The sequence below is a fragment of the Jaculus jaculus genome, chromosome 9, assembly GCF_020740685.1.
Source record: "Jaculus jaculus isolate mJacJac1 chromosome 9, mJacJac1.mat.Y.cur, whole genome shotgun sequence".
In the NCBI taxonomy this organism is placed as follows: Eukaryota; Metazoa; Chordata; class Mammalia; order Rodentia; family Dipodidae; genus Jaculus; species Jaculus jaculus.
In genome coordinates, this window is record NC_059110.1 from 949610 (window position 1) to 966652 (window position 17043).

Below are 17043 nucleotides of genomic sequence, written 5' to 3' on the forward strand. Positions count from 1 at the left end.
TTTTTTTTTTCTTTTGAGGTAGGGTCTTACTCTAGCCCAAGCTGACCTGGAATTCACTCTGTAGTCTCAGAGTGGCCTCGAATTCAAGGTGATCCTCCTACCTCTGCCTCCCAAATGCTGGGATTAAAGGCGTGTACCACTATGCCTGGTTTAACTTCTTTTTAAAAATATATTTTTATTTATTTATTTGAGAGGGTCGCAGACAGAAAGAGAGTAAGTATGGGCACACCAGGGCCTCCTGCCATTGTAAATGAACTTCAGATGCATGTGCCACTTTGTATATCTGGCTTTATGTTGGACACTGGTACAAGCAAGTACCTTTAACCATTGTGCCATCTCTCCAGCCCCAATGTTAATTTCTATTGATCATCAAACCATCCTAAACCTTCCTGATTGGCTGTGGGTGGTGGTATCTCAATAACATAATGCCTGTTAATTTTTACACTTTTGTCTTAGACTAGCTATGTGCTCTTACCTAAGCTGGGACAGAGGTCTGGGCATAGAAGCAAGCAGTGGAGGGACTGATTGGCAGCCATGTAGACTGCAGGGCTGAAGCAGCAGATTCTTTGGCTGTTGGTAGTTAACTGTTTTGACAGATCTGTGTGCTGAAGGCTTGGATTAATAGTCTCCAGGATGTTAAGTCCTAGACATGTCTTGCTATCCCAAACACATCTAAGGCTTATGAATAAAGCTTGGTTTTTGTTTGATTTTGAGTATCAAGATTATGATCCTGTTGGTGAGAGTCTCTCATTCACTATTCTAGATTTGCCTTCCACCTCCTGTGTGCTAGGCATGCTGTGACTTTGATGTGGTTGGATGGCTGTCCAATATGGAACCAGGATTTTGAGACCCTTGTGCTCAGCGAGGTCTAACTACATTAGCTAGAGAGACATTGTTGCCCATAGTTTAACACACTTAGTGGCTTACTGGAAGCACCAGGCAGAGCAGGTCTGTTCTGATAATCTGTGGGATTCTGCTATCAGATTCTGGGTCTTGAGCTATGCCTCGTGGATGCAGACTTTGTTGAGGTGCTCCCTCTTGGGAAGAGGAACTGGCACTGTTGGGGCTAGTAGAAAACTTTATTTAGGGATATAGTGGAGGAGACCCTGAATTCAGATACTCAGTGTCTAGATGGGCACTGTGGGGGTGGTTGTGCAGAGTGACAGATCCAGGGACTTGGCAATGGGTGAGGTGGTTGGAGCTTTGGGCCGGGGCTGGAGGATCCGTAAAGGAGGAGCATCCTTCCCTGCCTGCTCTGTAGAACATCCATGGTCTTGGCAGGAGGGCTTTGGGGCTCAGATAGTTTTACTAATGTTGTTTTTTAACCTTTTGCCCTCAGCATTCCTAGTTATTACAGGAGACATCTTACTGGTTTGTGGAACACCATGGAAAATACCAGTGTGCAGAGTTGTGAAAGAAAAGATTATTATTTTCCTGTACCTTCCCTTATTTGTACAGAATCCTACTGCATGAAAACATAGTAAGCATGCTTTTAGACACTGTACAGAGGGTCCACCAGATGAGAGGAAGAATTTCTTTGAAGGATTTCATAACTTCTTCATAAGGCTTGAAATAGCAAACTTCAAACACTTTAATGGAGTCCATGGGTTTGTCTTTTTCTGGAAAGAGCTGTGAGGTGGAGGGTGACAAGAGCATATGCCTGCTTTGTATGTAGTAGTTTCATAGTAAGACTGTTGAGATTGAACTGATTTTAGGATTGGCTATTGGACCTTATGTAGTTCCAAGACTTTAAACAATTTCCACAACTGAGTTATTATCTTTAAAAATAATTGTTAGTCTATTGCCATTTTATTTTTAGATATTATGATTTCCTTCCAAGTGCAACTCAAGGAAACAGTGATGGCTGATGTATTGATGTAGACTATTATAGTATAGATTTGATTTGCTGAAGTTGTTTAATAGATTCTCAGATAAAGACACTTGTCTGTAAGGTGCGTGACTGCAGATATGATCTTGGAAACTCTGCTGAACCTACACTTGCTGGTGTGAACCACAGGTAAAGGTACAAGTCTTTTTATAATTATTTTATTTTTTAATGAGAGCAGAAGAGAGAGAGAGATAGAGGGAAAGAATTGGTCTGTCAGGGCCTCCAGCCATTGCAATCAAATTCCAGAGGTGTGTATCAACTAATGCGCACCTGCGACCTTGCACTTGCCTTACCTTGTGCGAATGGCTTATGTGGGATCTGGAGAGTCGAACATGGGTCCTTAGGCTTCACAGTCAAGTGCCTCAACCACTAAGCCATCTTTCCAGCCGGGGGGGGGACAATTCTTTATGTGAACAGGACATGTGCTGAGGGAATGCTCAGTGGTACAGTGTGTGTGAAACTGTGTGAGGCCTCAAGTTTAAGCTCAGTAAAATCAAAAATTTTTAAATGACACAAATATATGGAGCAGGCAACTTGTTGGGAGGACTTGTCTACTCTGTAAAATTAGAAGCTAATATCTGACAAATAGCATTTAAAAACAATGCATTCTCAAATTTCAGGTTCTAGCAATTTTTTTTTAATTTTTTATTTGAGAGCGACAGACAGGGAGAGAAAAACAGATAGAGGGAGAGAGAGAGAATGGGTGCGCCAGGGCTTCCAGCCTCTGCAAACGAACTCCAGACACGTGCGCCCCCTTGTGCATCTGGCTAACGTGGGACCTGGGGAACCGAGCCTCGAACCGGTGTCCTTAGGCTTCACAGGCAAGCGCTTAACTACTAAGCCATCTCTCCAGCCCAGGTTCTAGCAATTTACTGAAGGACAAATGGTAACACTTTTAGCTATCTGGAAATTTTATGCTGTTATATATGTGCTCAGCCTCTGTGAGTTAGTAAGTAATATAGTTACATGAGAATGGACTTAATTTACCAAATATTGTCACTCTTGAGCAAAAGTTAATGGAAAGTGAGGTAAATAAACCTAATATGTGATGGTCTCTTAACGTTGTTGGTGTTATATCTACATCAGATTCCTTGCCATAGTCTTTGCAGCTGCTGGACTTTATCTCCTAAGTATCATGAACTATTAGCAAATGGTTTCTTTACTCATGTAGGTTTTAACTTTGTTGTACATGACTAATTAAAGATGGACATTCCTTGGATCTGGGGAGACTGCGCTGTGGTTAAAACTGCTTGCAAAGTCTTCTGACCTAGGTTTGAGTCCCCTGTAGCCATGTAAAGCCAGATGCACAAAGTGGCACATGTGTCTGGAGTTCCTTTGCAGTGGCAAGAGGCCCTGGTGTACTTATTCTTTCTCCCCATCATTTCTCTCAAATAAGTTAATTAAAATATTTTTAAAGAGATGGACATTCCAAAGCCAGTTATATTTGTTAAACTATGGACAATAGTCTGTCAGAATTTCCATTATAAAACTTCATTTTCTTTATTTTATCCTGTTCTTTCTTTTTTTTCTGTCTTTCTTTCTTTTCTTTTCTTTTTTTTTTTTTTTTGAGGTAGGGTGTCACTCTAACCCAGGCTGACCTGGACTTCACTATGTACTCTCAGGGTGGCCTCGAACTCACAATGATTCTCTTACTTCTGCCTCTCGAGCACTGGGATTAAAGGCATGTGCCACCACACCTGGATATTTGTTTTATTCTTTATTTATATCTGGGGCTTGTATGACAGATGCATAAAAAGTAAGCTGAGATTGAAGCTTCTCAGATTAGCACTCTGAGACTTTTTAAAAACTCGGTTCCCAAATTTGTTGTTGTCATTGCAGATGCTTGAAAATGCAAAATAGAATTTTAGAAACTTAAATGTTTTTTTCTTATAACTTTAGAAGCCATAGCTTTACAGTGTGGTGAAGGCCATTATTTTAAACTTAGCTCACTGATTTTTCTCATGTTTTCAAGAGAAAATTCATTTTTGGAAATGGTTTGAGGATAGTTATTGAACTGTCTTATAACCTCTTGTTTCCTTTCTTTCTGCTTCCATTCATAGCCGAAGAGGTTTTGGCCTTGTGCATGCAATGCTTTTCTGTGTGAAGGTACTAAATAAGACAACTAATCTGGATCTCTGAGCATGGGCTTAGTTCATTAATGGAAGTTACTCTTATTTTTTAAATGTAAACTTTTAAAAGCTGCTGAATTTTGCCTGAGAAAACTTTTAATTTTCATATGCATCTAATTTCACACATGTCCTTTGTTCCTATGAATGTTTAGGATGAATGCTTAGAAGATTAGAAGCTGAGTTAGATATCACAACATAGGGGTAGTAAATAAATATGGCCAGAAGTGATCTCTATACAGAGCTGGCCTACGTATTCTTATAGAGTGACACGGAGGAGTGCCACCAGGGCAGCAAGGACTTGGTAGGTATCCATACAATCTGTTTAAATGCTGGCTCTGTGTTTAAAAGAACTCCGCCATAAAGGATATTTGAGACACTCTCTCCGGGAGTGACTACCATGATCTATGTGCTCCAGGAGTTTGTTGAGCACATATTGTGTGCTGTGTTCCATGGGCTCATGATTGAAGATGGCCTGATCCCATCCCCCAGAATCCAAACAAACTGGAGCCAGCCAGGTATACAAGCAATAGTATGTGCTATGATAAAAATCTGTATGGGTATGGAGGACATCCAAGAGGGCTTGTGAACAAATCCAAGTCCAGGCAGGGCTTCCAGGACATAGTGTTCCTTAGTTCTGAGGAGTGGGTTAGGTTTGGGCCACTTCATCACATCGAGAGGCATATAACATTGGCATGGCATGTCCTGAACCTGGGTTCCTACCTGCTTCCTGCCAGCTTCCTATGGGTTTCTTTTGGCACCATATTAACCCTATACCACACATAATCTTACAATAAAGCCTGGTTATTTATCTATCTTCCTTCCCAAAGCTACCCATCCCCATCTGGACATGACCGATCACCCACCTAGCACCTGCTCATCAGTACACTGCACCAACTTGTGCTGACCCCCAAACATTGTTTCAATGTTGCCTTTTCTGTTCCCCAGAGCTTCTCAGCTCTTTAAAGGTGGGAGCCAGGGTTTGCAACGTGGACTCTTGCCCTCTTGTTGTCTTGTCTCATTGTTTTCTCAGGAAGTGGATGGGCCCTTAGTTTTAGGCTGCACGTCCAAGGGAAGATCACCCAAAACTAGCAGCATCTGTGATTTGATGCAGCTCCAGAGGTCTGGGTGTATTTAGGGGGCTGGGCAGGATGGAGCAAAGGCAGACGATAGGGGTTCCCAATCTGTGCTCTCCAGGAATGTAACTGTGATACTTTGCACGTGCATGCTGCCTCTGCACTGGGTATGGCTATAAGTTCATCAAGTATGAGCTCAGTCAGTGCATACAGAAGGCAAAGGTAAGGGTGACCTGAACAGCTCATGCTCTGGCTCAGGGATGGCCATGTGCTGGCTCCATTCTGTCTCCTTATTGAAGTCTCGGGCTCCATCTGCTTTGTGTACACAGCCCACTCAGCAGGGTTGTTTCTAAAATATGAACCAAGTGGCTTTTGACCCACAGAATTCCCAGATGCTGTAGCTTCGAGGAAGTTAGGCCAGGTGTGCTCCCCATCCGTGACACATACTGTCCTACATATGGCTTACCAGCTATCCTTCAGTGCATTTCCCTGTCCATGCTGGTGTGCTCTGGCTTACCTGCTATCCCTGGTGCATGATGCTCTCCACTCTGCTGGCAGATCATTTCTCCCACAGGGAAACATACTGCTTGATTTTCCACACTGAGAATCAGGGTCATTTTTGTCTTCCATGGAAGCTGCAGTGCCAGCCTGGCCTTCCCCGGCTGCTCCGTCCTGGCCTCCAGTCTACTTTTCTCCAAGCTCTGTCTTCAGCAGGAGCTGAGTGGGTCCCTCCTCCAGGGCCCCAGGCTTCACTTGTTCTGGTTGTCCTTGGCTGCTTGGTGCTCACTCATCTTTCAGCAGTTCTTTGAGTAATAGCTCTTCAGAGAACATAGTCCTTGTTCACATGTCTGCCCTTCTTGATTGGTATGGATGAGATTTTCCAGGAGACTCTAAGTGGTAAATGGAGAGGCAGGGAGACCTTTCAGACAGCTGCCATGGCTGAGCAGGCAGGGGTAAGGCTGGCCTGGACAGACATTAGACTGATGCAGAGTATTGTTCAGATAGCGGGTGAGACTGGAGGAGGCCCTTTCCTGCCATGCTTACCAGGACAGCCAGATGGCCCCTCTGAAACAGGCTTGTGCCCGCCTTGTATCACCATGGTCCTGAGGGGGTTTAGATGACTCTGCTCCATTTTATGGGACAGATCATAATCATCACCAGGGCTATGAGAAGACATTGTCCCTTTCTGTGTGACAGGGATACTCACTCTGCCAGTTGAAGGAGCTCTCCTTGTCTTAACATTTTGCCACTGAGTATTAGTTTGCCAAGGAAGCTGCTCATAATCACTGAGCTGTGGCCCCTGTGTGGTGACTGTAATGGGCTCCAGTCCCTAGTCAAAGTGGCCTCAGAGACTTTTGGAACCATTGTGGTGTGCTCTTGGATAGGAGGTGTATGTTAGGAAAAATAGTTCTGAGGTTTTTCATAGGAAAGTATCTGGTTTTACTTCCTGAAAGTAAACATCTGATGAGTATGTGATGGAACGCATGTCAAAAGGGTGAAGTCACAGAGGCTCACATCACGCCCAGTGGTTTGTTTACTGAAGATGTCTCTTACATTTTTGTGCATTGACACAGCACATCAGAGTGGTCAGACTAACCGTAGCTCTGGGGCACTGCTACTGTCCTCTAGGTCTAGATCCCACCTGACCCAGGTGCTACATTTCAGCAAAACATAAAGGAGGACACTTCTTATTCCTTGAAGCCCAGAACATAGCATGGCCATGCCAGTCAGCACATCACTTGATGTGGTATGTCACACGATGCTTGATGTGGCATCTTCTGAGAATGTCCCCCACTTATGCTAACAATAGTGCCATGTGCACCAGTGATGGAACACTTTCCTAGAGTGTTATATGTTATAAAATAGCTCATTTTACAGTGAAAAATACATGATCTTTCATAGTTTATTGATAGATTTAAAATGATTTATTCAGTGTTTCTTCTTGGTTTTTGGAACAAGCAGAACAGAACAAATAGAACAGGTTACTGTTCTGTCTGAAGAAGAGATCTAATTTTTTTTGTGACACAAATAAACAGTCCAGACAGCTAATTTATAAAGGATTAAGCTGTCTTTTAAATGAAAAGACTTACATAGGAAATGTTAGATTTCACAAGTAGTCACTTATGTTGATATTTTGTTTTTTTTTTTTTAGTTCTTTCTGTATTTTTATAAAAAAAATGAAATGACTGTTCATAGAGATAAAACTCTACTCTCTTTCACTCATTAGTTTTGAATCCAACACTGAATTTTGCAGAAGTCTTTCCCAAGTATACACTCAAAGGCAGTCCTTCTTAGAAACTGTTTTGCTCAGAATTACCTTTTACACAATGTGGTTGGACCATGTGCCCTGTATCACTTGACCCTGGGGTCATATTATATGATGTCTCTGAGCATGGTGGTGCACGTCAGACATTCACATGTAAATCTCATTTACAGTACTGTTTTGAGTGTGTTCTGCCAACTTGAGCATGCACTATTTTTATTACTATTCAGTACTAAATGTTTCTAATACCCATTATGATATTTTCAGCGTGGGTGTTATTTAAAGATATGCTTCTAGATTTACATGTGTTTGAGTTAAAATTATTAATCTATTTCTTTTTAAAAATATGTTCATTTTTATTTGAGGGACAGAGAGAGAGAGAGAGAGAGAGAAAGAGAGAGAGAGGGAAGGAGGGGGGGGGAGGGGGAGAGAGAGGCCAATAGAGAGAAAGAATGGGCTCACCAAGGCCTTCAGCCACTGCAAATGAACTTCAGATGCATGCACTACCATGTGCATTTGGTTTACATGGGTCCTGGGGAATTAAAACTGGGTCCTTTAGCTTTGCAGGCAAGTGCCTTAACCACTAAGCAATATCTCCAGCCCTATTAATCTATTTCTTATCCAGATAAAATACTGTTAATCTCCTTGATTTCCTTTGGGATTTGAGTTTAAAAACTTGACTCTCTAGTATGTGTTTCAAAAAATGAATGTTATATATGTATATGAAAAGAATGTTTTTGCTTGCTACTGGATATGTGTCTACATAGATGCCTGTTGACCCAGCTTTATTTATTTATTTTTATTTATTTTTAAAATTTTTTATTTATTTATTTGAGAGCAACAGACACAGAGAGAAAGACAGATAGAGGGAGAGAGAGAGAATGGGTGTGCCAGGGTTTCCAGCCTCTGCAAACGAACTCCAGACGCGTGCGCCCCCTTGTGCATCTGGCTAACGTGGGACCTGGGGAACCGAGCCTCGAACCAGGATCCTTAGGCTTCACAGGCAAGCGCTTAACTGCTACACCATCTCTCCAGCCCCCAGCTTTATTTTAAAATTACTAAAATTGTATTGCTTTATGCATAGTTTTCTTAATTAGTGGGAGAAGTCTGTTAAATCTTCCCTTGTGGTTGCAATTTCTTCCTTCTCTTTCCCCCCTTTTATTTTGTTTTGAGACAGGGTCTCACTATATAGCCTAGCTTAGCCTTGAACTTGGGATCCTCCTTCCTTCACCTTCTAATTGCTGAGATTAGAGGAGTGGGCTGCCGTCCCTAGCTCAGTTTCTTCTTATACTTACACTGATCTTTGTTTTATGTAGGTGAAGGCAATGCTACTCGAAATAGTTAAGTTCATGCATCTTATGCTTCAAAATGTTCCAAAATTTAATTTTGTGAGGAAATGATTTCTAATTGTTTTTGTCTTGTATCTGTTTTTGCTAGTGCTTATATAATTTTATGTCCTCAAAATCACTGCATACTGCTTTACTCTACCCTTTACTTTTGAATTTTTATGAGTAATATTTTAAGTATTTTTCCTGAAATCTGACTTTAAGAGTATGTTTTTAGCATCATGGTAAATATGGGTTTAAGTCTGCAATTATTATGATCACTCATATTTGGTCTTTTTTTTCTTTCTCTTTTGCATTTGTTTCTTTCTGTATTTTCTACTTCAGAGTTTTCTTTGTTTCTTTATTTTTTGCTCCTCAGTGGTCATTACATTGGTTCCAGTGGTTCTCTGTCCTTCCCACTTGCTTTGTGCAGCCCTTTCTCTTTAGCATCCAGCATTGGACACTGCAGTGAGGTGGTGGCTGCCTCATGTCTTGACTATCTGTGAGGTTAGGTCTGGGAGCAGTGCTATTCAGGTGTGTGCCTCTCATAGTGCAGCATGCACATATTGCTCTCAGCATGTGGTGAGCATCCCCTGGGTCATCCATATGCTGCAACACTAGTTATCCTGATCTTCTGACCAGGCCCACTGCCTCATGTGCTAACCAACATTAGGCTTCATGGCTGTGTACAGGACCCAATGTGTTGGGTTTCTCAATATAAATGATGACCAGTATCTAAGTTTGCTAAAAGGAGGAATGCCTAATGAAGCATTTAGAATGCTGTCTGGTAACAGTTAATCCTTGGAGTATGTGGCTGATTGGGAATGAAAAATGACTTCTAGGTATATTTTAAGTATAAATGCTCAGAGATAGATGTCATTGAATTTCTCTTAATGTTTTAAGTAATCTTTATACAGAAGGAAGATAGAAGTTCTGAATCATAATAATATTAATTAATATCTTGATTATCATGGCTCTGCCAAAGGTATTCAGTTTGGTTTTACATTGTCATCTCTCTTCTGACAGCATCTGGGAGAGGCAAGTGGCTCGGTCAGACCTGGACTTGCAAGAATCCTTACCCTGGGTAACATGTGAGGCCCGGAGAATCTTCATCCTGGATAACATGTTAGCACCCAGGCACACAGGACAGTCTCACCCCAGGGAATGTATGAGGTCCTAGACCTGTTGTAGCTCACTTGTGTTATCACCACGGCACTTGCTCAGTGAACTTAAGGTTTGAAAATTAGCAAGAAAGTGACTAACTTTACTTTAAAGTACTTGTTAATTAGTATATTTCAGATAAGTCACTGTATATTGCATATAGTGTATGATCTGTACTTAATAGTCAGTTTGACAGGGCTTGGGGTGCTCAGTAGACAAAGCACTTGCCACACAAGCTTGAGTACCTGAGTTCAGTATCTCAGCACCCATGTTAAAAGCCAGATATTGTGGCAAGCATTTGTAATCAGTCATGCGCAAGGGTGAGAAGGGAGGCAGAGACAGGAGAATGCATGGGAAGTTTGGGGGCCAGCCAGCCTGGAGAGAAAAGTGGACTAAGACCCGGTCTCAAAAAAGAGGTGGAAGATGAGGACTGATACCTGGAAGTTGTGCTCGTATTTCCACACGCAAACCATAGCACATGCACATCAGCACACTCGAGCACACACACCACACATCTTTGGTAGATGAACACCATAGCTTTTTCATCCTGCATCATTGTCTATTTCTGCAATGCCAGTGGCAGAAGATTGCTAAAGTCAGAGTATATCATCAGTGAATGTGATGGTTGCTGCTTAACAACAGGGGCTATGTTCTGAGGATTGTATGGATAATGATTCATTATCAGGAATATCATGGAGCATGCTTTGACATGAGTGTGAGATGGACTTATGAGACCCCATCATGTGTACAGTCTGTCACCTGTGATGCCTGACTGTATGTGGAAGTTTTAGGATTTAACTCTAAACTTGTTATAAAAAGAAAAAGTTCCTACTGGGCATGGTGGTACACGCCTTTAATATCAGCACTCGGGAAGCAAAGGTAAGAGGATCGCAGAGAGTTTGAGGTCACCCTGAGACTATAATGAATTCCAGGTCAACCTGAACTATAGGCTACATTGAGACCCTACCTTGGAAAACAACACACACACACACAAAAAAAAAAAAAAAAAAAACAAGAAAAGAAAAGAAAAAGGTCCTATTAATTTCCTACTTTAGTTTCAATTGTTGTTAGATGCCTTAGTCTTTAAGAGTTCATCTGGATGTTTCTTATTCTGATGACAGGGATCATCATTTGCAACCCAGAAGTCCCTGGGGTATAATCTTTTCCTGACCACAGCTGTTGGTGATGGGGTGAAACTGTGGGACTTGCGGACCCTGAGGTAAGGCCAGTCTGTGTTATGGCACTGCCCTGGCACCGCCTTGAGCTGGAGTTGAAGCTGGAGATGCAACTAGATCCCTTTGCAAATACAATGAGGTTGTGGCTTGCCTGAATTGCTCTAAGGGAAGAAGTAGGGCTGCCCCTTTGGGATAGTGAAGCCACGGTGCCATGTCTTCTGGGTGAGAGGGATTACCCACAGATGCTGAGACTCAGAGATACAGAGGTGTCCAGTACTCGGTAGCAACAGCCAGCCCAGATGTACTTGTTGCTCTTTGCATGCATGTGTCCAGTATATCCTAGGCTCAGGCAGCTATGTAGGAGCTGTATTGTCATTCACACATTGGTGGGGGTTGGGTGAGGGGTGAGGGAAGTGTAAAATCCAATTTAAACATGCGTCTATATCTTCTGATAGTTAGAGTGTTACAATGTACATAGAATGGAATAAAACTGACTTATATTAGTATATATGTGCACCAAGCATATTCATGAGGATATAACTTACAGTGCACTTGCTCTATTCTTTGGCAATAAAACAAACATATGAACTCTGTCCAGTGAGTGCAATGGGGACCATACCCCATCAGAACTTTTTCTTTACTTCTCTTTCTTCTCATTTTTCTTCATCTTCTCTCCCTCATTCGTTCGTTTTTTTTTTTTTACAATAAACAAGTTTTTTTAAAAAAATTTTTGTTTATTTTTACTTATTTGAGAGTGACAGAGAGAGAGAGAGAGAAAGAAGCAGATAGAGAGAGAGAGAATGGGCGCGCCAGGGCCTCCAGCCACTGCAAACCGAACTCTGGATGCATGCGCCCCCTTGTGCATCTGGCTAATGTGGGTCCTGGAGAATCAAGCCTTGAACCGAGGTCCTCAGGCTTCACAGGCAAGTGTTTAACTGCTAAGTCATCTCTCTAACCCTTTAAAATTTTTTTTCAATAAACAAGTTTTATATGACACTTTATAAATGGTTGTGAAACAACTCTCTTGATGGGATATATACTTCCCCAAAGCCTGTTAGTCATTTTTTTAAGCTATTTATGACTTCAGAAGGTTTGTTTAAAGAGATTTAACAATCTCCAGAAAATGCTTACTATTTAATACTCATGTAGATAACACTTATGCAGTCAATATATAAAAGTTTATTTATTCTTTTTTTCTTATTTCCATATTTTTATTTCTTATAATTAACAACTTCCATGATTATAAACAATATCCCATGATAATTCCCTCCCCCACTTTCTCCTTTGAAAGTCCACTCTCCATCATATCCCCTCCCCCTCTTAATAAGTCTCTCTTTTATTTTGATGTCATCATCTTTTCCTCCTATTACGATAGTCTGTGTAGGTAGTGTCAGGTACTATAAGGTCATGGATATCCAGGCCATTTTGTGTCTGGAGGAGCACGTTGTAAGGAGTCCTACCCTTCCTTTGGCTCTTACGTTCTTTCTGCCACCTCTCCGCAGTGGATGCTGAGCCTTGGAAGATGTGATAGAGATATTGCAGTGCTGAGCACTCTTCTGTCACTTCTCAGCATCGTGATGCCTTCTGAGTCATCCTAAAAGTTTATTTATTCTTAGTATTGACATTTTGGGGAATTTATAATTTTTTTAAGTTATTTTTCTAGGTAGAGTCTCACTCTAGCCCAGGCTGACCTGGATCTCTCACTGTACAGTCTCAGGGTAGCCTTGAACTCACAGAAATTCTCCTACTTCTGCCTCCTGAGAGCTGGTATTAAAGGCATGTGCCACATCTACCAGCAAATTTATGATTTTTTGTTTGTCTGCCTATTTATTTATTTATTTATGAGAAGCAGGGGAGGAGAGAGAGAGGGGGGGGGAGAGAGAGAGAGATTGAGAGAGAGAGAAGAGGTACACCAGGGCTTCGAGCATGTACCACCTTGTGAATCTGGCTTACATGTACTGAGGAATTGAATCTGGGTCCTTATGCTTTGCAGGCAAGGGCCTTAACTGCTAAACCATCTCTCTAGCCCCAAATTTATGATTTTTAAGAAAGTTTATTTTGTTTTTGAAGATCTCCTTGACTATTTGCCATTAAGTAATTCTCACAAATTAATTCTTTTTGTATATAGCAGGCACAAGGATCAGGTTTGATTCCAAGCAACACACACACACACACACACACACACACACACACACACAAACATATGAGGCAGGCTTTTCATTATTAGTTTGCTCCTTTTTATAAGGAAAAACATTATCTTGATAAGTCTTTTGTAGATGTGGCAACTGTTTTATGCCTAGTTTCTTTCTGCCTTTGCAGGTGTGTGCGCCGCTTTGAGGGACATCCAAACCGCTGCTACCCCTGTGGAGTTGCTTTCAGTCCCTGTGGTCGGCTTGTGGCCTGCGGTGCAGAGGACAGACATGTATGTGTGCTTTCTGGTCTCTTAGGTGTAGTATTTCTAGCTGCCATTATCTCACAGAAAATGTGTTTGGTGCTGCTGTGTTCTGGGATAAAAATAAACCTGACTGTTGGTCCTATTTTGAGACTTTTACCCAGGAACACTTCATCACTGCAATTGATGGCCATGGAAGGGTCTTTTTTCAGTGTATCATAGCATACACTTACCAATCATTATCCCATTTCTTCATTGATTAATAGTCTCATAAATATTGAGTATACACTTCATGAAAGACAGTATGAGCTATGATGTAGTATCAACCCATAAATGCCAGTTTATTCATGTAACAGGGTACTACTTGTCTTCCTTTTCTTAGTGTGTGTGTGTGTGTGTGTGTGTGTGTGTGTGTGTGTGCGCTCGTATGTGTATGTGTGTGTGTGCAGGCCTATATGTACTGTAGTGTACATGTGGAGGTCAGAAGTCAATTTATGGTGTCAGTCCTTGCCTTCCATCTTGTTTGAGGCGGGTTCTCCCATTCTTATTGTTTACAGGCTGACTGGTTCACAGCCTTCTGGGAAAATTTCCTATCCCTATCTCCATTCTCTGTATAGGTACACTGTGGGTTTACAGGTAGCACCATAACATCTGGCTTTTAAGTGCATTTTGAGGATATCAACTCAGGTATTCACATTTTCATGTCAAGCACTTTACTCAGTTTACCATTTCCCTATCCCTTGTTTGTCTTTAGAACTCCATTTTAATGTATCCACTTTTTGAATTATATCTGTACAGTGGTATGTGTAATTGGAAGCTCAGTGGTCAAATACCTAGCAAGTTGACAACCTTATGTAGCTGACATTTCACTAATTCAAGTGACAGGTTAAAATTTTACTATACACTGGCCCTTTGCCCTCCTACTGTGTGCTTTGGTTATTGTGTGTAATTGCATTTAATATTGACAAACTCCTACCATGTAGTGTTATAATTTCAGCTACTGGGCATGTTTTAGAGAGCTTGAAATGGGTACAACAGTGTGCTATTGGCCCAGCCACCTGTCTTTGCACCCTCTTACTGCTTCTGCTCCAGCTCTTCTTGTATGTAGACAAGTTGACTTGTGCCATGAAGTCTCCTTACATGCATTTGCACAGCTTTCTGCTGCAGTGAGTCTCCTTACATGTGCATGCACAGTTCTTTGGCCATCATGGGTTCTTGCATTCCCCATCTGGATTATCTGTAATTTGCCTTTCTTGCTGAGGTCTAGTCTCACTGGGTATAGAATTCTGCTTGGACAGCATCCCTCAGGGACTCCTGGTATTAAGTAGTACCTGGCCTCACTATTCCCTCTGCTAGCTGTGGAGTAACCTTCCTATTGCCTCAGCTTCTCTTGGCTCTCTGGGAAGCCTTTACTCTCATTTCCGTCCTAGTCCTTGCATTCACTTCAGCCCTTCCTATCTTATAGCTCTCCAAATTTGACTCATTTTCTCATCTACATGATCTTCAAAAGCACTAAACACTTCAGGACCACAGAGCATTGTTCCAGGTGCTTCAGACTTTCTAGCATCAGTTATAAAAATTTACAGTTGACCAGGGCAAGAAGCTGATGCCTCTGGGAAGCAGCGTGGAGTTCCCAGAAATCCTACAGAGCTGAGTATATAAAGACTAGCATTCAGGACTGATGTATGTGTGGGTGTCCATGACTTCAGTCCTCCTGCTGTAGGCATGTAAGCCAGGAGCTTCAGGTCTTTCTGTGCCTGCTAAATTCTGATGAGAGAGAGAGAAAGAGAGAGAGAGAGAGAGAGAGAGAGAGAGAATGGAAACTGTACTATCTGCCTCTCTTTCTAGTGAAACTTATTTTCAAGTTTCCATGGTTTCCCAATACAATCTCCAGCACTTGGTCAAAATTAAAAGTATGTCAAGAAATGGAGCAATCCCCCAAAATATAATATAAACGGGGCTGTGGGAAACTCAAATATTGAGTTTAGCAGAAAGGATATTAAAATACTGATTAAGAGGCTGGAGAGATGGATCAGCAGTTAAGGCACTTGCCTACAAAGCCTAATGACTCAGGTTCAGTTCTCTAGTACCCATGTAAAGCCATATGCACAATGGCACATTCATCTGGAGTTTATTTGCAGGGGCTGGAAGCTATGGTGTGCCCATTCTCTCTCTTCTGGCAAAAAATAAATACAAATATTAAAAAAACAACTTATTAGTACATTTAAGGAAATGAAAGAGAAGTTGGAAAAGTTAGGGTTTATTTGGATAGGGACTTTCATTATATGACAGGAAATTGCAAAAAATGAAATGGTAGTTATAGATGTAAAAATATAACAGTTGAAATTAAGAGAATAAAGATAAAAATGTTGAAAATACATAAGAAATTAATGATAGATTACTTAATGTAAAGCAGACTTTAAAGTATAAAACATTACTAGGAAGAACAAAATCTGTTTCAAATGATAAATATATCAGTCTACATAGAAAGTATCATGATTCTAAATTTTCATGCACTCACATGCCCATATAATTTTAAAACAGTAAGGGAATCCAAAGCTCACAAGGCAGAACCTGGGGCAGGGGCTTGCTACAATCTATAATATGACGTCAGCTGAGGAGTGTGTCAGAGGAGGGCACCACCACTAGGAAATGCTGTCAGAATTGCCAACTTCAAGTGATATATTTTTTATTTCTGCTTCAAAGAAAATCAAGGAACGTAGTCTTATACATTCACTTCTCCCATTTTGGCTTTCTTATTTAAATCATAATAAAAAAAACATTCATACAGCATTTTGGTGTCCTGTAGTCCCATTGATTAAACATATGTTTTTTTTTTTAAATTTATTTATTTGAGAGCGACAGACACAGAGAGAAAGACAGATAGAGGGAGAGAGAGAGAATGGGCGCGCCAGGGCTTCCAGCCACTGCAAACAAACTCCAGACGCGTGCGCCCCCTTGTGCATCTGGCTAACGTGGGACCTGGGGAACCGAGCCTCGAACCAGGATCCTTAGGCTTCACAGGCAAGCGCTTAACCGCTAAGCCATCTCTCCAGCCCGATTAAACATACGTTATTCACTGCTCACTTTAACATTTACCTGAGATTCTTCAACCTTAACCTGGGTTGTCTGAAGCCTTTTTATTTAAGGATGATTCAATAGAACACTAGTTAGTCAGTCATATTTACAACTATTTAATTCTCAACAACTTATCTGTGTGTAAAAGTTAGTTCTTGGTTTATATTTTCTCTTTGAGTATGTGAAATATTTTAAATGAAGGCTTAGAAAAGTCTGAAGCACTCTACTGTTTTTCTCTTATAAGTGTTTGGGTATTTGTGTGTATGCATATTTCTATATGTGTACAGATAAACATTTATGCATTTGAGCATGGAGACCAGAAAAACAAAACTCAGGTGTTATCCTGAGGAACACCTTACACCTCTTTTTGAGACAGGGTCTTTTATTGGCCTGGAGCTCACAAATTAGGCTTACTGTTTGCTTCTGTCACATCATTGGTGGTACCAGTGCACTGAGAATGTCCACTATGAGGTTAAAATGAGACTGCATTTGGGTATATTGCCCAGAAAGATATTGTGTTAGCACTGTTTGACTTTGCCAGCCACCAGCTGGTATGAGT

General features: G+C 41.3%; 1 protein-coding gene across 1 annotated transcript in view; it reads left to right on the top strand.

Annotated features, from left to right (window-relative positions):
• The window catches only part of Wdr27 (WD repeat domain 27), a 146592-nt gene that overhangs the window by 64897 nt on the left and 64652 nt on the right, over positions 1-17043 (top strand). Inside the window, exon 22 of the mRNA XM_045159406.1 lies at positions 10961-11058. Within this exon, the coding sequence (XP_045015341.1) occupies positions 10961-11058 (98 nt within the window). The remainder of the gene's footprint in view (positions 1-10960; positions 11059-17043) is intronic.